This window comes from Somniosus microcephalus, unplaced genomic scaffold (genome assembly GCF_052327205.1).
Source record: "Somniosus microcephalus isolate GS21.2 unplaced genomic scaffold, FLI_Smic_1.0 unresolved_chr5, whole genome shotgun sequence".
NCBI classification, from domain to species: Eukaryota; Metazoa; Chordata; class Chondrichthyes; order Squaliformes; family Somniosidae; genus Somniosus; species Somniosus microcephalus.
Window position 1 is genome coordinate 52,302,790 of NW_028225183.1, and position 12,178 is coordinate 52,314,967.

Below are 12,178 nucleotides of genomic sequence, written 5' to 3' on the forward strand. Positions count from 1 at the left end.
TGACGTGAAGATTGACCAATCATACGGTCGAGTGACCTGACAGTTGACCGACGGTTGACCAATCGCTGCAGCACGGGGGTGGGTTCATTGCGCGTGCGGGCAGGCCATGCTACAGTTGAGTGTTGCGTGACTTGACGATTGACCAATCCTACAGTTCAGTGACCTGACGGTTGCAGTCCAGTGTGCATTATTAAGTGTTTCACAGTGACAAGCTGCTTTCCAGTGTGCATTGTTATATGTTTCACAGTGAAATGTTGCGGTCCAGTGTGCATTATTATACGTTTCACACTGACCAAATGTGTTCCAGTGTCATTATTACATGTTTCACACAGACCAGATGTTTCCCTGTTTGCATTATTAAGTGATTCCCAGTGACCAGATGTGGTGCAGTGTACATTACTAAATGTTTCACTGTGACCAGATGTCATCCAGTGTACATTATTAATTGTTTCAGAGTGACCAGATGTGGCCCAGTGTGCATTATTAAAAGTTTCACAGTGACCAGATGTGTTCATGTGTACATTATTAAATATTTCACCCTGGCCAAATGTGGTCCAGTGTCATGATTAAATGGTACACAGTGTCCAGATTTTGACCAGTGTGCATTATTAAATGTTGCTTCACAGTGACAAGTTGTGGCCCAGTGTACATTATTAAGTTTTTCACAATCACAAGGAGCATTCCAGTATGCATTATTAAATATTTCACGTTGACAAGATATTGTCCAGTGTGCATTATTAAATGTTTCAAAGTGTCCAGCTGTGGTCCAGTGTGCATTATTATTAAATGTTTCACCAGATGTGGTCCAGTGTCCATTATTAAGTGCTTTACAGTGACCAGTTATTGTCCAGTGTGCATTATTATATATTTCACAGTGACTTGATGTGGTCCAGTGTGCGTTATTAATTGTTTCACAGTGAAAAAATGTTGTCCAGTGTACATTATTAAGTGTTTCCCAGTGACCAGATGTGGTCCAGTGTACGTTACTAAATTCTTCACTGTGACCAGATGTCATCCTGTGTACATCATTAAATGTTTCACAGTGAGCAGATGTGGCCCAGTGTGCATTATTAAACGTTTCACAGTGAAGAGGTGTGGTCCAGTGTTCATTATTAAATGTTTCACAGGGGCCAGATGTGGTCCAGTGTACATTATTATTAAATGGTTCAAAATGACAAGATATGGTCCAGTGTACATTATTAATTGTTTCCCCGTGACCAAATGTGGTCCAGTGTCATTATTATTCAATGTTTCACAATGACCAGATGTGGTCCAGCTTTCATGTATTAATGTTTCACAGTGACCAGATGTGTTTCAGTGTCATTATTATTAAATTTTTCACACTGACCACATGTGGTCCTGTGTGCATCATTAAGTGTCTCAAAGTGACCAGATGTGGTCCAGTGTGCATTATTAAGTGTCTCACAGTGACCAGATGTTGTCCACTGTGCATTATTAAAAAATACCCATTGACAAGCTGTGATTAAGTATCCAGTGTGCTTTTTTAATAATCACTTCACACTGGCAGTTTACAGCCAATTAACTACTTTTGAAGTGCAGTCGATTTTGTAACGTGGGAAACACGGCAGCCAACTTGTGCACAGCAAGCTCCCACAAAGCAAATGTGATAATGACCAGCTAATCTGTTTTTGTGATGTTGATTGAGGGACAAATATTGGCCAGGACACCTGCTCTGGTTCGAAATAGAGCCATGTGGATCTTTTACGTCCACCTGAGAGGGCACATGGGGCCTCGCTTTAACGTCTCATCCGAAAGACTGCTCTTTCGACAATGCAGCACTCCCTCAGCACTGCGTTGGAGTGTCAGCCTAGCTTTTTGTGCTCAAGTGCCTGGAGTGGGACTTGAACCCACAATCTTCTGACTCAGAGGCTAGTGTGCTACCCACTGAGACACTGCTGACATGTTTGCCAGCGGGCAGCTATGGCATAGAAGAAGGGACTGGGCTGCAATCTACAGAGCCAGCTGGGGCTTTTATATCAGTTGCTTATTTTTTTGCATAATGTCCCGTTCAGCGTGACGAGATATATCACCCCATTCTTGAGCTCCTCTCGGAATTTCCTCTGTGTCAGCCCATAGATACAGGTGTTAGTGCAGGAACTGAGAAGCTGCAGCATGAATCCCGTTTGCTGGTGTATGTAAATCGGGTTAGTGAAGTATCTGTCATTATAATTGTAGTTTTTCAACCGAAAAATTAAGGAATGCACAATATAGGTGGTCCAGAGGAGGATGAAATTGCTGGACAAGGTAAAGAGCAAAATCATGGATTTCTTTCGGTTCTCGCTCTCTGGATCGTTGTGACTATCGACGTTGCTCAGGAGTGACTTACGGACAATGTTGGACATTATGATATGTCTGATGGTGAGGGCATTGAACAACAGGATGAAAAAGATCGGCACTAACGGGGTTAAAATGCTGTCGAACCACTCGTATGCTGCCCACAGGGGCGAGGTGTAGTAAGCGGTCGTCAGTTTGCAGAAATACGGGATGTTGTTGATTATGAGCTGGGTTTCGTACACAAAATAAAAGGGGATGCTCCGCAAACAGGCCAACACAGTCACGGTCCCTACCACCACGCTCGCCGTCCTCTGAGTGCAGTACCTTGGTTTTAATTTCAGAGAGCAAATGGCCACAAAGCGGTCAAAGGTGAATGCGACCGTGAACCAGACCGAGCAGTCCAGGGCTGCGATCTTGCCGACCAGTTTCATGGCGCAGATGGGGGTGATGAACAAGAAATTTATTGGGAGGTAAATGCTGTTAATTCGCTTCAGTATGACCTCTATGATCACCACCGTGAGGTCCGCCGCCGCCATGGCCACCAGGTAGCGAGTGATGCATTTGGAGAGGCCACACTGTCCCCGGGACAGGATCACAATCGCCACCAAGTTAACTGTAAGAGGGAGAGAGAGAGGGAGACGGTCACCAGAGTCACCCAAAGAACCAGTCCCACTGAAGCCTGCCTGCTAATCTCAGCCTTCTCAGGCACACATTTTCATAACCTCTCTGGCCAGAGGGGAGGTGCCAGAGGACTGGAGAACAGCTAACGTCGCACCACTGTTGAAGAAGGGTAGTAGTGATGAACCAGGGAATTACAGGCCAGTGGTAGGGAAATTATTGAATACAATTCTGAGGGACAGAATTAGTCTCCACTTGGAGAGGCAGGGATAATCAGGGATAGACAGCATGGCTTTGTCAGGGGGAGATCATGTCTGACCAATTTGATTGAATTTTTTGAGGCGGTGACTAGTTGTGTGGATGAGGGTAGTGCAGTTGATGTAGACTACATGGACTTCAGTAAGGCTATAACAGAGACCCGCATGGGAGACTGGTCAAGAAGTTAAGAGCCCATGGGATTCAGGGCAATTTGGCAGGAGGCAGAGGGTGATGGTCGACCGTTGTTTTTATGACTGGAAGCCTGTGTCCGGTGGTGTACTGCAGGGATCCGTGCTGGGTCCTTTGCTGTTTGTAGTATATATTAATGATTTAGATATGAATGTAGGAGGTATGATCAGTAAGTTCGCAGATGACACGAAAATTGGTGGGGTGGTTAATAGCGAGGAGGGAAGCCTCAGGCTACAGGACGATATAGATGAGTTGGTGAGATGGTCAGTGGCAAATGGAATTTATCCCTGAAAAGTGTGAGGTGATGCATTTTGGGAGGACTAACAAGGCAAGGGAATACACAATGAATGGTAAGAGCCTTGGAAGGACAGAGGATGAGAGGGATGGTGTGCATGCACATAGATCCCTGAAGACAGCAGGACAGGTAGATAATGTGGTTAAAAGGCATATGGGATACTTGCCTTCATTAGCCGAGGCATAGAATATAAGAGCAGGGAAGTTATGATGGAGCTGTACAAAACAGTACTTAGGCCACAGCTGGAATGCTGTGTGCAGTTCTGGTCGCCACACTATAGGAAGGATGTGATTGCATTGGAGAGGGTGCAGAGCAGATACACTAGGATGTTACCTGGGCTGGAGGGCTTCAGCTATGAAGAGAGACTGGACAGGCTGGGGTTGTTTTCCTCAGAGCAGAGAAGGTTGAAGGGGGACCTGATTGAGGTGCACAAAATTGTGAGGGGCATAGATAGGGTAGATAGAAAGGAACTTTTCCCCTTAGTAGAGTGGTCAATAACCAGGGGGCATAGTTTCAAGGTAAGGGGCAGGATGTTTAGAGGGGAATTGAGGAAAAATCTTTTTCACCCAGAGGGTGGTTGGAATCTGGAACTCACTGCCTGAAAGGGTGGTAGAGGCAGGAACCCTCACAACATTCAAGAAACATTTAGATGAGCACTTGAAACGCAATAGCATACAAGGCTACGGACCAAGTGCTGGAAAATGGGATTAGAATAGACAGGGCTTGATGGCTGGCGCAGACACGATGGGCCGAAGGGCCTTTTTCTGTGCTGTATAACTCTATGAATCTATGACTCTATTCTTAGTGCCTGTGTTAATTGTAACTGGTTCTGTGCACAGTACTGAGCTGGGCTGATATGTGTCAGGTAACATTTGCACCACACAAGTGCCAGGCAATTACTATCTCCAACAAGCGAGAATCTAACCACCTCCCCTTGACATTCAACGGCATTACCATCGCCGAATCACCCACTATCAACATCCTGGGGGTCACTATTGACCAGAAACTTAATTGCACCAGCCACATAAATATTGTGGAAAAAGAGCAAGTCAGAGGCTGGGTATTCTGTGGCGAGTGTCTCACGTCTTGGCTCCCCAAGGCCTTTCCACCATCTACAAGGCACAAGTAAGGAGTGTGATGGAATACTCTCCACTTGCCTGGATGAGTGCAGGTCCAGCAACACTCAAGAAGCTCTGCAACCTCCAGGACAAAGCAACCCCCTCTATAACCTTAAACCTTCACTCCCTCCACCACCGGTGCGCCGTAGCTGCAGTGTGTACCATCTACAAGATACACTGCAACAACTCACCAAGGCTTCTTCGGCAGCACCTCCCAAACCCGCAACCTCTTCCACCTAGAAGGACAAGGGCAAAGGGCGCATGGGAGCCCCACCACCTCCATTTTCCCCTCCAAGTCACACACCATCCTGACTTTAAAATATATCACCGTTTCTTCATCATGGCTGGTTCAAAATCCTGGAACTCCCTCCCTAACAGCACTATGGGAGCACCATCACCACACGGACTTCTGCGGTTCAAGGCGTTGGCTCACCACCACCTTCTCAAGGGCAACTAGGAATGGGCAAGAAATGCTGGCATTGCCAGAGATGCCCACATCACAGGAACGAATAAAAAAATTGCAAGCAGGGTGATTAAAATACACAAATCATCAGGAATCGATTAAAATCTTACAACAGCCGAGTCAAGAAGCTCGACACCATCCATGACAAAGCAGCTTGCTTGATTGGCACCCCATACCACCTTCAACAACCACTCCCTCCACCAGCCACACACTGTGGCTGCAGTGTGTGCCATCTACAAGATGCACTGCAGCAACTCGCCAAGGCTTCTTCGACAGCTCCTCCCAAACCCGTGACCTCTTCCACCTAGAAGGACAAGGGCAGCAGGTGCATGGGAGCACCACCACCTCCAGGTTCCCCCTCCCAGTCACACACACCATCCTTACTTAGAAATGTATCAGCCGATCCTTCATCGCCGCTGGGTCAAAATGCTGGAACTCCCTCCCTAACAGCACTGTGGGAGTACCTTCACCACACGGGCTGCAGCGGTTCAAGAAGGCGGCTCACCACCACCTTCTCAAGGGCTATTAGGGATGGGCATTAAATGCTGGCCTTGCCAGCGACGCCCAAATCCCATGAAAACAAATTTAAAAAAAAGATTGCTTTTTACTTAAAGAGAAACAAATTGAAGGGAACGGGTTTGATCAAGTGACATTCTTGCAAAATCCCTCAGCACATGTTCCTCTTTTGTCCAATTCTACCATTGTCTCGTTCCGTCCCCTCCACTCCATTTAGCTCTCTCTGTCGCCCAGCCTCAATCAATACTGCCCCATTTCCCAGCTCCATTGGATACTGACATCCCAAACACGATCATTGACTCTTGCCAGCTCATCATTTATTTCCCAATGACGAGGCAGATCTGAGTTTGTCGAGTGTTGAACTCACTCTGCTCCTCATGTGCACATTGACGCAATGTTCGGCGTTTTCCACTTAAATTGCAATATTTTACATAAATCCACCTGTTTCAATTGGACCAAATAATGACGCTGCTGAATTTCTCCTGCATGCAACAGTCAATAGAGACCTCATTTATTTTCGTTCCAATCATTTTTTAAAGGCATTTGCTCAATCTCCCATTGCTTGGCCAGCCCATCAAGTTTAGACAGTCAAGTTTCTGGGTGCTAGACTGAAACACACTGGTCACAGAATGCTGTCTAACCTCCAATAGAAATCCAACACAGTTAACCTCCAGGCACCACCCTCACCAGAGCCCACCAGCCAATCACTGGTCCTGTCCACTTGTCTCAGGTCTCAGACAGGTCTCAGACCGAGAGGAAGTTAACGCCAGATGGAGTACATGCAACTGAACAGGAGCAAAAGGCAGTCAATGAGAACAGACCAAACAACCATTCACTGATATTGAGAAATAGTCAATTATTAACAATGGCAAATATTTTTTTCAATCAACCGTTCAATACCCACAGTGCAGAACTACCATTATCTGGAACCCTGAATCTTGTGGAGAACTCCCAGACAATTGCAGCTCCAACAACACTCAAGAAGCTCGACACCATCCATGACAAAGCAGCCCGCTTGATCGGCGCCCCACACTCCACCTTATTCATTCACTCCCTCCACCAGTGGTGCACCGTGGCTGCAGTGTGGACCATCTACAAGATGCACTGCAGCAACTCGCCAAGGCTTCTTCGACAGCACCTCCCAAACCCTCGACCTCTACCACCTAGTAAAATATTTTATAGGTACATCAATAAAAAAAAGAATGTTTGGATGGGAATAAGGCCATTACGGGATATTCAGGGAAAAAACCACAGGCAACGATAGAGAGATGGCAGAAATATTAAATAATTATTTTGCCTCAGTATTTACCAGGGAGGTGGAACAGGTGGAGATGACATTGGATGCTTAGATTAGTAATGAAATAAGTGCATTTAAAATAAAAAAGGCATATATTAAATAAATTAATCAAAGTCAAAGAGGATAAAACCCCGTGATGGATTGCATTCACACATCTCAAAACAATCTAGGGAAGGGATAGCAGAGGCATTACTATACATATTTAATAATTTGGTAGAAAAAGATATAGTGCCAGAGGACTGGCGGATAGCTAACATAATACCGATATTTCAGAAGGGGGATGGAACATGTCCAGGGAATTATAGACCAGTCAGCTTAACATCGGTGCTAGGAAAAATAATGGAATCCCTACTAAAGGAGAAAATCGAAGAATATCTAGAAACCAAAAATATAATAATGAATAGTCAGCATGGGCTTCAAAAGGGAAAGTCTTGCTTGACCAAATTAATTGAATTTTTTGAAGAGGTAACAGAGAGAGTAGGCAATGGTAAAGCAGTAGATGTAATTTATCTAGATTTTCAAAAAGCCTCCGATAAGATACCCCATAATAGATTGATGAACAAGGTCAGAGAATGTGGAGTCAGGGGACAAGTAGCAGAATGGATTGCTGGCTGGCTCCAGGACAGAAAGCAGAGAGTAGGAGTAAAGGGTAGCTATTCACAGTGGCAGAAGGTGGGTAGTGGTGTTCCACAAGGATCAGTGCTGGCACCACTGCTGTTCACAATTTACATTAACGATTTAGACTTAGGAATCAAAAGTACAATTTCCAAATTTGCAGATGCCACCAAATTTGGGGGGGGGGGGATGGATAGTCAATACTGAGGAGGACTGCAACAAATTACTGGAGGACATTAATAAACTTGCAGAATGGGCATATAATTGGCAAATGAAATTCAACACACATAAATGTGAGGTATTACATTTTGGTAGGAAGAATAGGGAGGTCACTTATCACTTGGAGGGTGCGAGTCTGGGCGGGGTAGAGGAACAAAGGGATCTCGGAGTACAAATACACAAATCACTAAAAGTTGCGCCACAGTTTAGCTAGCTCATAAAAAAAGCAAACCAAGCACGAGGGTTTATTTCTAGAGGGATAGAATTGAAAAGTAGGGAAGTTATGCTAAACCTGTATCGAACCTGGGTTAGACCACACTTGGAGTACTGCATACAGTTCTGGTCGCCATATTATAAAAAGGATATAGAGGCACTGGAGAGGGTGCAGAGAATATTTACCAGGAGGATACCAGAAATGCGAGGGTATACATATCGGGAAAGGATGAACAGGCTGGGTCTCTTTTCTCTTGAAAAAAGAAGGCCGAGGGGTGACCTAATAAAGGTCTTTAAAATGATGAAAGGTTTTGATAGAGTAGATACAGAGAGAGTGTTTCCACTTGTGGGGAAGAGCATAACCAGAGGCCATCAATATAAGATAGTCACCAAGAAATCCAATCTGGAATTCAGGAGAAACTTCTTTACCCAGAGAGTGTTGAGAATGCGAATAGTATAGATGCATTTAAGGGGAGGCTAGAGAAGCATATGACAGGGAAGGAAATAGAGGGTAGTGCTGATAGATTTAGACGAGGAAAGACAGGAGGGGGCTCGTGTGGAGAATAAACACTGGCATGGACTGGTTGGGCTTAATGGCCTCTTTCTGTGCCGTATATCCTATGTAACCCTATGTAGAAGGAAAAGGGCAGCAGGCACATGGGAACACCACCCCTCCAAGTCACACACCATCAAGACTTAGAAATACATCGGCCGATTCTTCATCGTTGCTGGGTCAAAATCCTGGAACTCCCTCCCTAACAGCACTGTGGGAGCACCTTCACCACACGGGACTGGAGTGGTTCAAGAAGGCGGCTCACCACCACCTTCTCAAGGGCAATTAGGGATGGGCAATAAATGCTGGCCTTGCCAACGGCGCCCACATCCCTTGAATGAATTTTAAAAAAATCTGGACTAAACTGATTACTTTGCGGTTGAAAAAGCTTGGTGTAAACATGATATTTCTGACAATACAAAGGACAAGTTGAAACCTCAACACAGTCAAAGATTACACTTTCTCACAGGCTATCGTTTATATGCCATCTGATGCCAGCTTCTATTGGAGATAAATAATTCTCCAGCGCACAGTATTGGGGAATAACCTGCGATTATTTCCCGTGTTCAAAATTCAAAACAGTTCAAAATTTCACTCAAAAAATCCTATTAGCAAAAAGAAACTGTAGAATGAACTAGTACAATGGAATAGGCGATTATATCACAAACATGTCATACTTCTTATATGTATCTATTTCTCAGCTTTTCTTTCTCTTTTTCTATCCCGCTGACAAACAAACTGTCTTATATCAAGACATATCAATACCAACATGTTACAGAGCAAGGCAGGCAAGAAGAGCAGCAGCAGTTGAATTGGTTTATGCTGTCACTAGTTCCACTTCCTTACCCGTAATACCAATGGCTGCAAGAACGGGGTAGTAGATCCGTTCAAAGTCATAGATGATTGGATAGGCCATGCCCTTTGCCTGCACGGCCCTGACTGAGAAATGTCAATTCGGGCAAAGGACACCTTACTTATACCAGAGGGGGGCGTCTGCTGCTGCAATTAGCGAGATTACTTACATTCAGTTAAACAAACAGATTTAATCAACAATGATCCCCAAAGTTTCATTATGCAACAGCATCTATTTTAAGGGATATTGAAAAAACACGGTAAAATTACTATGAAATGACTTGAGAAAACAATTCTCAAGTAGCCCTGGATCACGACCAGCCTCATTCACAGCTCACGGGGTGTTTATTTGCAAGCACAGACCTATCGCCGTTTACAGAATCTCTGCACCACCCCAAAGTATCTGAATGCGGGAGTTGACCTTTTGTTTTGAAGTCAGTGGAGGATTTGAACTTCAAACACGGGCACAGTTAACGACCAGTCCGTGGCTTTTCAAAGGGTTTTACAATTGAAGATCACGCTCACAGGCAGACAAGGGGAAGGGGATTAAGGAGGGAAACATATTAAGCAAGACTTTTTCAGTTGTTACAGAAATATTAAACGATTTCACAGGCACTCGAAATTCCATTAACAGGCTTGTCTGGGTAGTGACTACAGCAAGGGTCAGTGTCAGGACTCTGGACCAATGAGGTAGAGGATATCACAGGCGCCCCATAAATCACCATGAGAAAAGAACATAAGAAATAGGAGCAGGAGGAGGCCATTCGACCCTTCGAGCCTGCTCCACCATTCAATAAGATCATGGCTGATCTACTACCTCATCTCCACTTTCCCGTACTATCCCCATATCCCTTGATTCCCTTAATAACCAAAATTCTGTCGATCTCTGCCTTGAATATGCTCAACGAATGAACCTCCACAGCACTTTGAGGCAGAGAATTCCAAAGATTCACAACCCTCTGAGTGAAGAAATTTCTCCTCATCTCTGTCCTAAATGGCCGACCCCTTATCTTGAGACTGTGACCCCTGGTTCTAGACTCCCCAGCCAGGGGGAAACATCCTCCCTGCATCTACCCTGTCAATCCCTGTAAAAATTTTATATGTTTAAATGAGACCACCTCTCATTCTTCTAAACTCCAGAGAATATAGGCCTAGTCTACTCACTCTCTCCTCATAGGACAATCCCCCCATCCCAGGAATCAGCCTGTGAACCTTCGTTGCACTCCCTCTATGGCAATATATCCTTCCTTAGGTAAGGGGACCAAAACTGTGCACAATACTCCAGGTGTGGTTTCACCAGGGCCCTATATAATTGCAGTAAGACGTCTTTACTCATATACTCAAATCCTCTTGTAAAAAAGGCCAAATACCATTAGCTTTCCGAATTGCTGCCTGTACCTGAATGTTAACTTTCAGTGATTTGTGTACAAGGACACCCAGATCCGTCTGAACACCAACATTTCCCAATCTCTGACAGCGTTCTGGCCTAAACATTGAATTAAACAAATTTAGATCATAACTGCTGTTCCCATTTTCGCGGTCACAGGCACTGGTAATGATTCTGTTCTTGCCATTTACATAGTTTCTGGACTCATCTTTTGTTTCCTTACTTGTCCCATTACCATCCCCTTTTGCCATGCACCATCATCCCTTTTGTCATTTAGTCTCTCCTGCCTCCCATCCTATCACAGACTGTCCTGCTCTGGATACAAGCCTATCACTTCTATTTCCTCCTTTTTTCTTCTTTTCTCTCTATCCCTCCTAGGCCTCTCTCTCCTGTCGACATGCCTCCTTTTATTTCTCCCCTCTGGGTACTCTGCACTCCAAAATCCCTACCTCAACCCTCCAGCATTCGTTGACCTTCCTACTCTCCCGCCGCTAACCCAGGCTTGACTCTGTCTTACATAAGCCTACAGCTTCCCTCCCTTGGCCTCCTCCGAAGGGCCCATCGAGGCCTCCTTACGAGCAGCAACCACACCTGCCCCATCCTACGCTTAGGCCAACCTCACCGCCCAGCGCGCGCACTGGGGACTGATCTTTCCTACCTCCTTCCTGTCCCACTCCCCCCTCCCCAAAGCTGGCCTGTGGACTCTGACAGTGGATTAGCTGTCACGCCCCACTCCACATCTCCCTCCAGCATGTCTGTTGACTTGTGAACAAGGCCCTTGCCATCCATCAGCTTAATGTGGATGACTGCATCGACATCACAACCTTGACGGAAATCTGGCTGAGGGGTGATGACACCTTCTCCCTAAATGGAGCCTCCCCGCCTGGTTATACATTGCACCACTTGCCCCGCTCAGGTGGTGTGGCTCTCATCACCCAATCACACCTTGGTCAGTCCCCCTGCTCCTCCGGCACTTTCTCCTCCTTTGAAAATCTCACCTTATTCCACCCCCTCACCGCTCATTTAAAATTCTCATTCTCTACCGCCCACCCAAGTACCATAAAAATGTACTCACCGAGATATCTTCACTGCTTTCCTCCCTCAGCCTCTGCACCGAGGGACTTCTCATATCGGTGATTTCAACTTCGATCTCAATTCATCATGCTCTCTCTCCTCTGAGTTCACTAGGCTCCTATCCTCCCTTAATCTCTCCCTCCATGTAGGCTCCACGATCCATATTCATGGCCACTCCCTCGAACTTGCCATCTCTCTTGGCCTCGCTACTCCCAT

General features: G+C 45.5%; 1 protein-coding gene across 1 annotated transcript; it reads right to left on the minus strand.

Annotated features, from left to right (window-relative positions):
- Positions 1 to 1,297: 1,297 nt before the first annotated feature.
- On the minus strand, positions 1,298 to 9,578 carry LOC147088270 (putative G protein-coupled receptor 139). The gene is made up of 2 exons (XM_085977953.1): positions 9,496 to 9,578; positions 1,298 to 2,908 (listed from the first exon to the last, which is right to left on the minus strand). The coding sequence occupies exons 1-2, from the start codon at positions 9,563 to 9,565 to the stop codon at positions 1,998 to 2,000; spliced, it is 981 nt and encodes a 326-aa protein (XP_085834079.1). The 5' UTR covers positions 9,566 to 9,578; the 3' UTR covers positions 1,298 to 1,997.
- Between the last annotated feature and the right edge of the window lie 2,600 nt (positions 9,579 to 12,178).